Genomic DNA, 16,670 nt, shown 5'->3' with positions numbered 1-16,670 from the left:
ATTGGAAAAAATAAAATAAAAAGTGAGCTGGTCCAGTAGCAAATGGAACTGTAGCATTAGCTACTTCATTGTCATATTTGATATCAGGTTCATTTTATGTATTTATTGTCCCACATGGAAAACTCCTAATGTATTTTCAGCCAGGGGAAGTGGGGAATACAGAACATAAATATTCTTACAAAGGAGTCTATTGATGGCCTCCTCAATGCAAACCATACAGTTTAAAGATGTGCGACCTCCAGCTGTTTGTTTCTGCTTTTAAACTACATGATATGAATGTTTGTCACATTGACAGAGTATATGAAAATTGGGACTAGTTTGTAAAGAAAAAGTCTTTGGAAAACCAATGCAGTGAGTACAAATCACAGTTCTTTTGATGTTTTCATGATATTTAATTTACATCATTTCATTCCAACCCTTTTTATTCCCCACAGTGATCTGTTCTATATATTCACATGAGGTGAATGGGTCTATTGTAAAAAATGGATCAGACTTTCATTTGTGCACAAGTCCAACTCCTGAGCACGTAGACCCTAATGAATGTGTACACCCAGATCTATGGAAATCAGGATTAGCAAATGCACATTTCAGAGGTTCTGCTTGGGTTTTGTGTGCACACATTTGAAACTTTTCTCCATGGTGTATGCTAGCTAATGTAAGTATGCAGATCTTACACTAATTGAGGCAGATCCCATAATCTGCAGCATTAATGAAGCCTGTTTGGAATATACTCTGTACAAGATGAAAGCTTGTGATATTAATTTAATATTAAATGTCCAATCACAAAAAATATATTTGTCAACATTTATTTTTAGCTGAGAGGTTCCCAGTCTTTTCAGACATTTTACCAGACTCAGACTTCAGCTAGTGCCTATCACCTTCTTAGAATCATAGAATCAAAGGGACCGCAAGGGTCATCTAGTCTAACTTCTGCCAAGATGCAGAATTTGTGGTGTCTAAACCATCCAAGACAGACGGCTATCCAGCCTCTTTTGAAAACCTCCACCAAATGAAGCGTAGTCAACTATGTGCTAAAATGGAGTGTGAGCCGTTTGTATGACTGTGGAACCTAATTTGAAATAATCCAAACTTTGTTGTGTGTTCCAAAACATATATCTAAACTTTTGTTTGAATAAAACAGTGAATTTGTTGAGCTAGTACTCCCAGTTCTTTCAATTTGTTTTTCAGGGAAATCTGGTATAAGTGGTTTTTTTTTTTCAACATAACGTTCATGTAAAATGAGTCCTATGAACACTCCATGCCAATATGTTTGCACAAGGGTTCACTACCCGACGCCCAAACTCTGTCATCTTTGAAATTTCTTGGATTTCCCTCCTGCTGTTTATAAAAGTTCCCATCATCAGTCAGGGAGCAGAATTAATGACATGTGACTTAGCTGGCCCAGTCACGCACCATGAATAGTCCAAGATATAGTCAAACTGAACAGTTTGTGAACAACCCCTCTTCTGGATCACATTCACAGGAGTATTCATCAAACAATTTTGAATAGCAAGCACAATCATATCAATCAATCTGTGCATAGATAATTCACAATTGGAAATAAAGGGCTAAACTCACTGAAGAGGCAATTTGGTATTAATAATTCACCTAGCTCTAGTAACTACGATATACTAAGACCTAGTTCAGCTGATTAGAATTACAGAAGAGAAAAGTACTTACGGTATCAGACATCGAAGCATGAAGTACCAGTACTGGTATACATACCAATGATTGGGAACCATTATTAAATATGTGAGGTGGCTTTTTCAAACCAAACATATAATTAGCTATTTCAGTGAAATTAAATACTACATCCATGCCCAGAATGAATTCACTAACTCTACTTAATCTAAAATAAACTTTCATGTATACCGCATGCCACAGGTGTGTGCACATGCACATGTCTTGCTGCTCGTCGTGTGGGGGAGCTAAAACATATTAAACTAACAAAAAAATACAGCATTCTCTCAGTTATCTTGAGTAAATAGGTCACATACTAGGAAAAAACACTTTGCATAGACTTTTCTACCTAAAATTACACAATTTGAGATCATATGGCAGCCTTTTATTCAGCAAAATTTCAGTGACTTTACTATTACAGTAGCCACACAGGTTGCCTAAAATACCGGTTATAGCCGGAGAAAATAGCAAATATACAGAATATAGAATGGAATTCCCAAATGGGATTATAAAAGGTGTCGGTGGGGAGGGTGTAGTTCCTCAGATAATGATTGTACTTTGCCATCTACAACTAAAGATCAGATTAATCTCTTCAGTGCAGAAGCGAAATGTTTTCATGCCATTTTAGAAGTAGCACGCTCAAAGACTGCTGGGGTTCAGGGATGGGCCTGGTGAAATTCACAGAGGAAAGGACCACAGCTCTCTCTCCCAACATACAAAGCCATCAATGATCATATAACCCCAAGTTTTTCAGAGTGATTTTGTTAAATCTTTAATTAATGGGTCACTTTAACTGGAATACCAACTTTTGCTGGACCTTTCTATGATCTCTGTAGCAAGCATGCATGCATGCATGCATTCCCTTCTCCCTTGGAAAAAATGTTAGAAAACAAGCCCTGTGAGCTTTTTGTATGAGGGACTTACTGATATTTGTGTGGTCTTCTTCCTCTTTGTTGTGAACTTGTGTGTGTTCCCTAGGCTCAGGAGACAGAGTGCGCCAAAGTGTAAAAAAAAAAAAAAAAAGAATAAAAATCCATCACTGAGCTGGCAAGAGAACCAGAGCTTTTGGCAAGCACAGGAGTCAGGAGTTGCTGGAACCTTATGTAACTTTCCGAACAACATCATGATTTTAGTAGAAGCATGATGTTCCATACAATCTGTGTCAAGCCCAGGGATGCAGAATTGATTCCAACTGAAGAGTTGAGGGCAGAAGACAGCAAAATCTAGGCCCAGATACTACTTTTAAAGCACAGATCATTGTTGAAAAAGTGGCCAAAAGACTAAGGATTGAAGAAGGGAGAGTAAAAGGGGCAGCATGGACTAGTATCCATGCAAATCCCTCAACTCACCAAATGTTTAGTTAGTGCCTATCGCCATTCACCTAAAACAATAGGAATTTGATGTGATTATTTCACTGAAGTTAATTCAGTTCATAGCAGGTCTGAGAGCCTTTCAAAAAACAAAACAAACAAACAAAAGCTCTCTCACTTGCCAGGTAGCTTCTTCCTAGTTCTCTGTACTGAACTTTATTCAGGCCATTAAACCAGTCAGGGCCTAATCCAAAATCCACAGAAGCCAGTGGAAGTCTTTCCATGGATCTCATTGGATTTTTGGATGAGGCTTTCAGTGATTTGGATAGGTATATTGCCATTAAGGCACAGCAATTCCTATAGGATTTGGACATTTGATGTCAATAGGAGTTGACGGCACTCAGCATCTCACAGGTCCAGGCCTTAACTGAACATGCTAGTTCTGCCAAAGTTGCTCTCTTAGAAGGTCATGTGATCTGATGAGAGCCACCTGATAGCTGATGAGCACCCTCATTTCCCATTGAAGTTGGTTAGAAAATGTGTAAAACTTCTTAACGTTAATGAAAAATGGGGAAAAAATTCTCATGAAAATGTATCTGATATTTTGGGACCATTTTCTGACTAGCTCTTATGAATAGAATACAGAGAACTCTGAATCTTGCAGAAAGTGTCTGATGCTTTTTTGTTTCCATCCATATCAGGAAAAAAAAAAAAAAAACACCACTGAAACAGCCTCTCTGGTAGCACTTCAGAACTCCCACTTCTAGGTGGAACCAGGAAATACAGAGACAGGTGAGAGTGACAAATGGGGAACAGAGTTACTCCAACTTGTTTGAACCTCAGTAGAAGTTCATTATGAGTTTGGGTGAGAGGATTGTACTCATTTTATCAGAACTGGCTTTGCCCATCCCTAGTGACCCTGTTTTAATGAACACTTATGTCCCATACTACAGGACTACCTAGGGACCTACATCCTTCAGACAGCTTCGACAGCAAAGTGGTTAATGTTTGAAGAATGAGTCTCTCTATCCTTTGCCATGGCATTGGGTTCTTATTGTACAACCCTGTACAGTACTTCAGCAATATTTTTTTTAAAGATTTAAAAAGCAAAGAGTTACAAAACCATTTGCAATTAACTTGAAATAGAAAAGATAGCACTTTTTTTTAAATCCCATTATATAGTACACCGTATAAATTACAGAGTATTCAAATGCACAAATGCATCTGTGTAACATTTATCAAATGTAATTTTTTTGTGTGTGTATTTTTTTTCCAGAGTTTTTGCTCGTAGTTCTATGCATCTCGCTTTCCCCTCACTATCACGTATGACAGTGTTCCAGATCTGAGACACTGCTGTTGCAGTATCGCATGTTGTTGGGGATGTGGCAGTCTGTGTAGTTAATTCCCCCGTTTGGGGTATAAATGGGCTGCAGTCTGAAATCTCCTTTAAGGAGCTGATCGTTATTTAAGGAGACAATCTGGAAGCTGGTTTCCGTCATCTCCAGGATGGAGTTGTCCTTCTTGGTCCCCGCCTCACAATAGTCATCTTTCCGCCGGCCCCGGTTGTATTTCCACTTCTGGGAGGTGTAGCGCCCCTTTTTATGCATGTGCCAGCAAAAGATGCTGAGCAGGACCACAAGAACAAATATCACTGCACCCCCAATCAAGCCTGCCAGCAAAAAGGGGGAGCCCATATTCTGAGAAGTCGTCTGCTCATGGCTGGAGGCTGTGTTGCTGCCATTGTTTAAGTGGGAAGCCTTGGTTGTGGCTTCTGAACAGACAGTGTCTTCTCCAGCTCGGTAATTATTAAAAGCATCCAGTGGAACCAAACAAATCCGATAAGTGGATTTGGGTTCAAGATTCACCAAGCTTAAGTGTTGTTTCTCACCACTTACTATCCGTTCCTGGACAATGCCCCCTACCAGGCTGTGGCCCATTTTAACCCATGTGAGTTTGTATGCCATCACGGTAAAAAGGGACAGCCAGTTGACTTGGATGCAAGTGTCATTCACAAAATGGATGGAGAGTTGGATCCTTTCGGAAATGGGAGGTGTCACCATTTCTCCGCCCTCCCTGTCAGGCACAGTGGGGAGTGTGGATGTGATGGGTGGGAGAGGACTGTATTTATCACTTGGAGTTGGAACTGATGAAGTGGGAACCAGTGTGGTTGGCAAGGTGGTAGCAGGGGCTGGGGTGATAAGTGGCAGACCAGGAGTGGTGGTGGGGCATGACAACATATTCATATTGAGCTCCCTGACAGCCATACCTCGGACCTGTTCTGGTCCCTGGCACATAAAACCCCGGACATTGATGGATGAAGGAATAAATTTGAGCCATTCAGTGACCCATTTAATACTGCAGTCACATAACCAGGGATTATTCCGCGCAGTGAGCTGCTTCAGGTTGTGGAGGTTATCAAAGACCCCTTTCACCAGCATCCGGAGCTGATTGTTGGAAATATCAAGCCGCTCCAGCTTGTGGAGGTTTGAAAAGGCTGAAAGTGGTATGTGGGTTATCTGGTTGTCCTGCAGGTAAAGCCTCAGCAGATGTGTACCTGGAAGATCAGGGGGAGGGTAGAATAGTGAATTCCGTACTATTGAGAATTCCTTGAGCTTGGTCAGATGGCTGAAGGTGCCCTCAGCTATACCTTTATTGGTAAGGAGATTGCCATCCACAATAAGACGTTCCAAGCTCGTGAGATTCTGGAAGGCCATGTCTGAAATTATGGCAATTCGGTTTTCATCAACTCGTAATTCTTGTAAGTCCACTGGAAGGCCAACTGGTACACTGCTCAGGTGATTCTTAGATAAGAACAGAAGCTTGAGGCTGACAGCTTCCCGAAATGCTCCATCCTCAACCCCTACAGTAGAGATGGAGTTGTCATCTAGGTGCAGCTCTTCCAGCTTCAGGAGCTGGGCCAGGGCAGCCCGCGAAATGGTTTGAATGTTGTTTTCCTGCAGGTGAAGAACCCTGACATTCTTGGGCAGGTTCATGGGAAACTCATCCAATTGGTTGCCATATAGGTAGACCGTGTGCACAGACTGGACGTTGTGCAGCTCTGCAGGGAATCCAGCATTATTAATTTGGTTATTGTGGAGGTAGAGTACGGTTACACCCTCCGGTATCCCAAGAGGCACTGAGGTCAAGCTTCGCTCATTACAGTAGACAAAGTTTCGGTCACAGCGGCACACATTTGGACAGGCCAGAGCTTTGGAGACCTGCATGCAGAGCCCCAGGGAAATTATGAGCCAGGATTTCAGGAAAGCAGCCCAATCTTTGGGCCACATTCTCGTCCACAGGCCCATTTTGAACTTAAAGAAACAGAATACCAAAGAAAGAGAAATTAAAACAATGATAAAGAACAGGTAGTGAAAACTCAGATTGTTGGAATCGGCTTGTATTTGTGTCCAGTGATCAGGTCAGAGGTAAAGTCCAGGAGGCTAACTGTGAAATAATTCTTTTATGATTGGCCTTCTGCTCTTCATAGGAAAGCCACAGTTTGATTAGCCAGGGTTACACACTTTGCTGCCTTCCTCCATGTGTGCTGAAAAAAGCAATAACTGTGTCTTTCAAGGTAAGCAACCGGCAATTTAAAGCTACCAAAAGTCGTCAGGAGAAAGGTTGGCTGGACCAGTAGTTCCTTTCTCTGAAGCAACGTAGTGGTGCACTCAGCTTTCTTCAGCCTCCAAGGTCTTCATTTCAGCTTGATGATGGATCTGAGAAGCCTGTTAAAGAAAAGCAAGAGAGGAAATTAAATAACATGATATATTTAATAGAGAAGAACATCAATGGAAGAATATTCTGTTCACACAGCATATAACTCTTGTGGCATTTTGGAAATAGCTATGGTATTAAACAGTGGGCTAATATTACTACAGAAATATTCTAATAATAGATTCGATCCAAACCCCTTTGCGGTGATGGAAGTGCAATGAAAATTAACCACTTCACTGTCAAAAGCTGAGACTGAAAGTGTTAGTTAGCATCACTAATAAAGTACAGTATTCAGTCCCCTGAAGGCTACACTAATAACACATTAAGAATTGGATTTCTTTGCTTGCAATATTAGGAGGGATTCTGTCCCCAGACTAATGAATTTTCTCACTCTGATAGACATAAAATGATTGGGGGGAAAGTGAGCTGATCCACTAACAAATGGAAATGTAGCATTTGTTATCATATTTGATATCAGATTTGTTTTATCCATTTATTGTCCCACAAGGAAAACTCCTACTCTATTTTCAGCCAGGGGGAAGAGGGGAGTACAGAACATAAATATTCTTACAAAGGAGTCCATAGATGGCCTTCTCACTACAAGCCATACAGCTTAAAGATATGCAACCACCAGGTATTCGTTTCTGCTTGTAAGCTACATGCTGTGAATGTTTGTTACATTGACAGAGTATATGAAAATTGGGACAAGTTTGTAAAGAAAAGTCTTTGGAAAGCCAATGCAGTGAGTACAAATCACAGTTCTTATGATGTTGTCATGATATTTAATTTACATCATTTCATTCCAACCCTTTTTATTCCCCACAGTGATCTGTTCTATATATTTTCACATGAGGTGAATGGGTCTATTGTAAAAAATGGATCAGACTTTCATTTGTGCACAAGTCCAACTCTTGAGCGCACAGACCCTAATGAATGTGTACAATCCATGATTTCAGTGAGGTTTGGATCAGTTCCGTATGTTTGCCTATAACATTCTCAGACTCTTGTCCTACCATGATCTATTTAACATATTAAAACTCATACATTTTATTTTTAAAAGGCTTAAGTATTTTCTCCTTTTGAAAAAGAAAAAAGAAATTTATTGACTCACAGAGACAGAGTCAGAGGTATGTCATTGACATCAATGGGAAGAGGATCAAGCCCTAATTAATGAATCACACTGTATGCTTTTTCTTTTCATTTAATCTTTTCTAATCTGTTCTGTTCAGATCTCTGCATATTCCCATGTACAGGGCCGGCTCCAGGCACCAGCGAAGGAAGCAGGTGCTTGGGGCAGCCAATGGAAAGGGGCGGTATGTGTGGGTCTTCGATGGCAATTCGGCGGCGGGTCCCTCTCGGAGGAAAGGCCCTTCTGCTGAATTGCCACCGAAGAATGAAGCAGTGTGGTAGAGCTGCCGCCAAAGTGCTGCTGATCGTGGCTTTATCTTTTTTTTTTTTTTGCTTCGCTGCTTGGGGCGGCAAAAAAGCTGGAGCCAGCCCTGCCCAGGTACTTCCTTCTCTGCCCCAGTGCACTCTAAGTATCTACAATTTCACCTTAATGGATTATCAGCAGATCATCTGAGTATTTTTACTAAAACTATCAGCAGTGAAATAGTTAATAATGCTGGCACTCACACTGACATCATTAGACTTAAGAACTAATATTCCATTGAGAGGAATAAGGTAGTTTGCACCTGTCAAAGTTATTATTTTATGATATCAGCAGAGATTCAGAAATGCAACACTGTAGCAGTTCATATTTGGAGGGTTTTCTTTGCAACCATGAAAGTTAAGATACTTATTTTATTTAAAATGAAGCTTAGATTCTGTTACATAGGTCTATGACATACGGTGTATTCTGCAGAAAATTCCTTTGCACTAGAATACATGAGATTTTGAACATATGTTTTTTCTCCCCTGCTTGTGTCTCTTAATTTCTCTCTCCTTATGATATTATTTATTATTCAACTTTATAACTGAATTATTTAACTCTGTAAAGCAATTTGGAATACAGTAGCTATGAAAGATACTTCATGAGTAGGGCCCTTCATTTTTAGTTTTTATTTTATTTAATTTTTCCTGGGAATTTATCAGTGTTTATTACCACAACAACAAAAACAGGTGAAAATCAGTGCAAACAACTATTAATAATTTTTCTGGATAAATATTAGGGTTTATTTTGGTGGACGGAAAGATGGGAAAAAGTATTTAGTAGATTAATGCTTTGAATTCCGTTGATCAATGTGATTTGCCACAGAACAAAAACAGAACTGAAGACACAAGGCCAACTCTGAGTTTAAGAAAACAATATATCTCTAATACCCAAATAAAACTTTTCATTTGAATAAACAGTTTACTGTTGTAGACTTAGAACTATTAGCCTATAAATGTTTACATTTAATAATTGGGCCACATCCTTAGCAGCACATTCACTGAACTTCAGCCTTTTCTCCTGGTTTTGTCTTTTTAAAACTTTCAAATACTTCCTTGTGTTCTGAAACGTATTCTGATACAGACTTTTGTTTTCTTCCCATTTTAGCGTGTCAGATCTTTAAACCATTATCTGCTAACAGCTTGAAATGTGTGTGTGATGGGAGTAAGATTCATCAGTACATTCAGATGCTCATGCCCTTCAAAGATTGTATACATGCCTGTTTGTTTATTGTGTGTATCTTCTAGACTAATACACAGCCTTACTTCAACAGGCAGCTTTGCATACACACACAGACTAATGTATTATTGTAATACATATATCTCATGCAATGTATTGTATTTTCCTACTAAAACAAGTAATTTTTATATATTTGAATTATACAAAAGTAGGGTGAAAATCAGAAAAAAATGAATAATACTTTTTGTAAAACCCAGTAATTTTTTGGTAAAAATCAATTTAAGCTGAAAACGAAGGAGCTTATACATGAGGTAGTGTTGCCTTGTTAAAGCTACAGTGTCCCTAATACTTAAGCCTCTGTACAGATGTTTTTAAAATAATTGCATTACCCTACCACACCTTGCTTAACGCAATCTGAAATTCATGAGCTGATCATCCATTGACCTCAGCTGAAATTGCAGGTACTCGGTTCTTTTCAGGATTTGGCCCAAAATACAACTGTTGAAAGAATGTCTCTTCAAAAAGAAATATGAGTAATTACAATAGGCACTCAGTATGGTATTGAGGGGCACAAGAAAACCTAGCTAGATAATATCCTCTTTAAAAAACACTGTCTCTTTTCAAATAGCATAGTGGCATCCATCTCTAAATGTAGTGCAAGAAATTTAATTCAGGAGCAAACAGCATCTTAAAGCTTATACCTGTACTACTGCCAAACACTGTACAGTGTCCCCCAAATGCTGCCCTGGGGAACACTACGACTTGGGAGTTTAGCAACTGTGTTTTGGAGCCAAGATATTATAACCTTACAACAGGAAACTTTGTACTTGAAGATTATTGTGGTTATTTAGAAGGCTCATCAGGTATCAGCCCCTAGGCTAAAACAGTCAGAGCTAAAAAGCAAGCACCAGAATAGTCTCCTAGCTTATTATTATGCATCCAAATGATAAATTTACCACATGCCTCTACTCTACGCCATGCTCCTATAGAAACAGAAAGATTAGTTAACCTGCTGCTCAAGGCTTTGCTCTCTTGCAGGCCTATTTCAGTCAAGAGCGGTTTCTTTTCAATTATGTAAAATGATGTGATGCTGTAGAGAAACTCTAACAGGATTACATTCTAATGTGAGTCTAAGGGTGACAGTTTATCCTCCTTTAATATGACCAGGCTCCAATCTAGATCATGCTGTCCTGATCAGTCAGGACAATTTCTATATAAAATGATGAAGGGCTCACAGAGCCTTTTTCGGATGCTTGGGACCACACAGAGTGATAGTGGCTCCTGCACTCCTGTTCTGTGATTGGAAGTAGCCTGTGTGTGTCAGCAGTGTCTAAAAGAGAGACCACACGGTACTGTGGTTGTTCCTCCAGTCGCTAAAGAGATTGGGCTTAATTCTGCCCTGGCATATGTTGGAGAGCCTACCTGGAGAGGGATTGCCAGGCAATCACAGCTTCTGCCTTCACAAGAAGCCCACAGGGGGTCACAGTCGCACTGAAAGTAAGTGTAATTTATATAGGCCTTGTATTGGCCCCAAGCAATGGGATGACTTTCACCCTCACAGAGGAAGCTCATGAAGAAAGAGATTATAATTCCTACCTAGTAAAGAAACGCAACACACGCAACGCTGCTCATTAAGTAATACACTTAGAAGATCTTCAATTGAGAATACCAGCATTGGCTACACTCACAAGAAGCTGGTGCTTCGGGGTTTATCTCTTGCGGTTACACAGGTTTTGCCTTCATAAATCTTTTAAAAGTTTCCTGCAACATGTTTTCTCCCCGTTCATCTGCTGTGGAAGTGACTCTGTTTTATTAATTCCAGGATCCTAAACTTCAGCCAGTGGTGGTTAATAAACTGAGACTATAAAACTCATAGTACAGAAAATAGGGATTGTCACTCAGTCAGTAACCACCGCTGATTGTATTAAGCAACAGCACAAGGACAAATCTAATCAGACATTTATGACTTCAGTGTTGACTGTGGTGTGACAGAGGAAAAGAATAGGAGCAAAGGTGCAAATGAAAGGGAAATATTTTATCTCAGTATCATGCTGCAATCGTTATTATTAGTGTTAGATATATATTTTACAGTAGAACTCAGAGACCCCAATCCAAATGGAAACTCCTTTATGTTAGGAGCTGTACTATAGGTCTCTACTCCAAATTGCTGAAAATGTAAGCTGAGGCTTACAGATTAAAGAATAGGCAATCTGCTTGGTTAAACAAAATAACACTGCAGGCAGGGGCGGCTCCAGGCACCAATGCAGCAAGAGCGTGCCTGGGGCGGCAAGCTGCGGGGGGAGACCTGCTGGTCGCTGGGAGAATGGTAGGCAGGCAGCTTTCGGCAGCATGCCTGCGGGAGGTCCGCTGGTCCCGCGGCTTCGGCGGCAATTCGGCAGCAGGGACGCCGATGGCACGGCACCCGCGAACCTCCCGCAGGCATGCCGCCGAATCCGCGTGACCAGCGGACCGCCCGCAGGCGCGCCACCGAAAGCCGCCTGCCTGCCATGCTTGGGGCGGCAAATAACATAGAGCCGCCCCTAACTGCAGGGGATACAGTCACAGTTCAATCCATGCCTAAGCAAACTCCAAGGAATTGGAAAAACTGAAGCAGTTGATCTGTAGTTAATTTTCAACACTGAAGGCAGGTAAAATACAAACAAATACTCACACGTTCTCCCATTTCTGTGCTATGGTCAGGAAGGCAACTATTGTCTCCTCATTCAGATCCTCCCAATCCCCACCCCAAAGACCTTCTTTCATGATGTGTACAAGAGACTAGCTTACCATCTGCTAGTAAACTGATCATTTGTGGAGGTCAAATCGAGGTACTCTGCATGGCCAAAGCTCAGCACTTTATTTTAGCCAATTTCATTATTTGGGGGCAAATGATTCATGAATTACAAATGATTTTGGTTGGCAAAACTCAGACACTGGATCTGAAGTTGAGATTTGCTGCTGGAGAGAACTGTGGGGGAAGGGTAGGGAGAGGGGATCTAGTGTGTTTAACTTAAAATAGAACCATCAATAATGAAATAAATACATGTGCCCATCATCACCTCCACAGCCTTTATCTTTCACAGCAGGGACTGTGTCTTCCCCTCTGGAAAGGGCCCAGCACATTTCAGACCCTAGTGAAGTAGAAATAATAAACACGCAGAAGATACAAAGGGTCAAATAATAGGGATGAATGAACTGTTTCGGAATAAATAAGAACACACATACACACACTTTATGTACCTATCTTTGAAAATTGCAGCTTAAGGGCCTGATCTTGCAACCACTGAAGTCAATGGCAAAGCCGCCATTCACTTCTTGGGAGGAGCTCCCCTTAAACATCTTCAAAGCTACCTTATTGTCCTCCTTCAAATCCAGACAGGATGGCTACAAAAAAAAACCTTGGCAACAGTTAGGCACCTTGTGTGCAGAGATCACAGCCAGTCATCCTGCCCAACATTATCTTATTGTTTCCTTGTGCTCTCCTATCTACGTGCATCCACCTCTTATACTTAGCCTGTAAGCTCTTTGGGGCAAGGACTTCTCTCTTTGTTTTGCATTTGTACAGTGCCTAGCACAATAGGGTCCTGATCCATGATTAGGGCTCCTAGGTGTCATCACAATACTATAACTACTACTACTATTTCAGTGGTACAGGAAAATCATGACTCCTTGTCCAATATTTCAATCACCCAGCAACAATTTGCCTGGAGATGCTTACATTTTCCTAGACCTGTCCTGACTGTATCTATACCTTGCATATTATAAGTGACAATTCAAGCAGCAACCAAAAAGTTAAATGATAAATCCACCCTCGTTTAGAACTATTACAAGTGAATCAATCCTATTCAGCATAAATCTATTCTGAATACATCTATTGTGTCCTAGAGTAGAATAAGGTCATAATCAAGTCATGATCTCACCTCACACCTTTATCATGTACAGTAAGTACAAGACTATTATGTACAAAATTGAATAACAGCAAGAAGAAAAAAATCTAATTACATTCCTTTGGAGCCTAGAATAGTCTGTGTTACAGCCACTTGGACCTGTTTTTATATCATCTGATAACAAAAGATAATATGGAATAATACATGCTACAGCCCTCTGCCTATATAAATCCTGTATATGCTCATTCTCAATGCACACCTACAAATAAATGGACATTATGGTCTCCTAAATTGATTAAGAGACTAAGATGATGATTTATTTTATATCTTTCATATGAGTTTTTTGGTTTTGAAACTGGAATTGGAAAATTCATGGCATAAGATCTATGCATCAGAATATAAATGGAAACATTATCAAAGAACCAATGTGCCTTTTTAATAAGCCTTATCACATGTACCCATAGATAGTCAGTCTCTCTCTCTCTCTCTCTCTCTCTCTAGCTGTATGGGAGAGGAGGAAAAAGGTAGGAGTGGAAAGATGTTCCATCCTTGATTTCCCATTATCCTAAAGGAGATATCCCTTTCTAGATGACTATCTGCTGGGGAAAGGAAAACATAAGGTATCCCCTTGCAGCTGCTGTAGAGCAGACACAGTGAAGTCCATGGCGGCAGATTTTCTGCAAGCAAGGTAACAGTCCCACAGCAATACTGAGGCTGTTATCAAAATGACTCAGCAGATGTAAGTAGATATTTCTGCCCTCAAATCTCCCTCTTTTCACACCTGTTTAATTGATGAGGACATTTCTGCTTTTGCTTGCCAACCAGCACTGACAATTTTTCTCATAAACACTGATACAGCACCTTGCTGGAGGAAATTTAAATGGATTTGGGCTGGCATTGCTGTGGACATGTCAGCATATTCTTGGAGACAATTTAAGAAATGGTGCTAATGATAAAACGCATCTAAGGAGACTTCAGACATAGCATCTTTGTACTCCTTTTATCTCCATCAAACTATAGCCATACAAATTATTTATTTTAAAGAGAAATTTCTTATAAAGACACAAGCTTCAGGAAATCCCTTCATTAAAAACAAAACAAATCATGATGCTATCATTGACAAAAGCTTTATCTTTTTGAAATTCAGGCCATGTTCAGATTCCCTGAAGTTGCCAACTGACAGCAACCCACATCAGCTATCTTTGTAGTTGCCACTAGGGGGACCTATTACGGCAGCAAACTTTTTTTTTCTCCACCAAAACAAAATAAAACAAAACACATCCCAAAACACTTTGGGAAACAGGGATCCTGTACAGCAGGGATGGGCTCCACCTAAACCAAATGGAATCAGTTTGCTGGCTCTTAAAATTAGAGCAGTTTTCAAACTAAGGGCTGGGGGGAGCCGACAGGTGTGGAGGAGCAGACAGAGACATATCTTAGGTGTGGATCTATTAATAGAGATTCTCTATGGCCTAGTAAGGAGGAGAGGAATCATTAAGAAAGGGATAAATAATAAGACAGAAAATATCATGTTGCCTCTATATAAATCGATGGTATACTCACATCTTGAATATTGCGTGCAGATGTGGCCACCCCATCTCAAAAAGTTATACTGGAATTTGGAAAAGGTTCAGAAAGGGGCAACAAAAATGATTAGGGATTTGGAACGGCTTCCATATGAGGAGAGATTAATAAGACTGGGAGTTTGCAGCTTGGAAAAGAGATGACTAAAGGGGATACGATAGAGGTCTATAAAATCATGACTGGTGTGCAGAAAGTAAATAAGGAAGTGTTATTTACTCCTTCTCATTACACAAGAACTAGGGGCCACTAAATGAAATTAATAGACAGCAGGTTTAAAACAAACAAAAGTAAGTATTTCTTCACACAATGCACAGTCAGCCTGTGGAACTCCTTGCCGGAGGATGTTGTGAAGGCCAAGACAATAACAGAGTTCAAAAAAGAACTAGATAAATTCATGGATGATAGGTCCATCAATGGCTATTAGCCAGGATGGGCAGGGATGGAGCCCTTAGCCTCTGTTTGCCAGAAGCTGGGAAAGGGCAACAGGTGGTGGATCACTTGATGATTACTTGTTCCGTTCATTCCCTCTGGGGCACCTGGCATCGGAAGACAGGATACTGGGCTAGATGGACCTTTGGTCTGACCCAGTATAGCCATTCTTATATACATCTATGAATATTTTACTCACCACCCCCCCACCCCCGTCTTGTTTCTCCCCTCCCACCCGCCTATTTACTGATTGGTAGCAAAAATGTCTTGGAATATTAGTTTTGCAAAATTGCTCTCAATCAAGTTATCAGGTGATGGACTATTAGAGCTACTCAGAAAAAAAATTGTTAAAACAGTTTTCCATTGGAAAAAGATTTTTCAATAAAACCTTTCTTCATGAAATGGTGTTGATTTCAATGAACATTAGTTTTTTGGGGGAAAACAAACAAACAAACAAAAAACGGAAAACAAGTGCCCAAAATGTCAAAATATCTTGTTTTGATTTTTCATTTTGAAATAACTTTATTTTGAAATGTATTTTATTTTGTATTTTTTTTAAATAAAGATTGAAATTGAAGAATTGGGGGAGGAGGGGTGATTTATTGAAATGAAACATTTTGGTTGACCCAAAACATTTTTTTTATTTCTATTTAGCAAAAAGTTTTGATTGGGGGAGTATTTTTTCTTTGAAACCTCAAAAATTTTCATGAGACAGAAAATCCATTTTCTGACCAGCACTATATACAACCCATTTAATCAATAAAAATTAATCTTTCTATTGTTATTATATATTAAATATATTTTGCTTATATTTATTTATGCTATCCCATCCTCCATCCTCCATGTCAATGAGGGCATTTTCTGCATTAAAAAAATATATAGTTCCATTATGTAGTTTGTGTGTCTGTCTCTCTGTGTGTTTGGGGCTGTGTGTGTGGGGAGAGGGTGGGGGGGAGTAGGAAGATGCTGGATTTGGGGGCCTTGTGCAAGCGGTTTGCATTCCTGATGGAGCCCAGATACATCAGGATTTCCACTTTTCCCCAAGTGGTAGAAAACGATGGCAAGCCAACGGAGAAGACTAGTGAATCCATAGCTATGTGGTTCCACTGGTCATTACACCTCACGGACCAGGGTTAAGCAGGAGTAGGAATTGTGCTATAAAGGGCTAAGATAAAACAGGAAGTTCAAAGTTGACACAAATCCTGTAGACACTATGCAGTGCCACACTTTCAAACACTCTCTCAAACACACACACACTCTTTGAATTTCAGAAATAGGAGTCCACTGCACCAGCCTCTGGACACCTTTACATAGTAAAAAATATCATTAAATATCGAAGACACAACATATGGCCTACCATAAGCAGCATTAATGGACATTGACCTATTGTCCATCCCAATTTATCTTTTAAATCTCCTTCAGATCTTACCCACTCTCAAATAAATGCCTGGATAT

The 16,670-nt window shown here is 40.1% G+C and overlaps 1 protein-coding gene across 6 annotated transcripts in view; it reads right to left on the bottom strand.

Annotated features, from left to right (window-relative positions):
* Positions 1 to 371: 371 nt before the first annotated feature.
* FLRT2 (fibronectin leucine rich transmembrane protein 2) overlaps positions 372 to 16,670 on the bottom strand; it is a 66,081-nt gene continuing 49,782 nt past the window's right edge. For all 6 annotated transcript variants that reach the window (XM_005285353.4, XM_005285354.4, XM_005285351.4 and 3 more), the window contains one exon: positions 372 to 6,715. In XM_005285353.4, the coding sequence (XP_005285410.2) occupies positions 4,310 to 6,295 (1,986 nt within the window). In that variant the 5' untranslated portion in view covers positions 6,296 to 6,715 and the 3' untranslated portion in view covers positions 372 to 4,309. The remainder of the gene's footprint in view (positions 6,716 to 16,670) is intronic.

This window comes from Chrysemys picta, chromosome 4 (genome assembly GCF_011386835.1).
Source record: "Chrysemys picta bellii isolate R12L10 chromosome 4, ASM1138683v2, whole genome shotgun sequence".
In the NCBI taxonomy this organism is placed as follows: Eukaryota; Metazoa; Chordata; order Testudines; family Emydidae; genus Chrysemys; species Chrysemys picta.
Note: the sequence above shows the minus strand (reverse complement) of the source record. Positions and strands in the feature narration are given on the sequence as shown.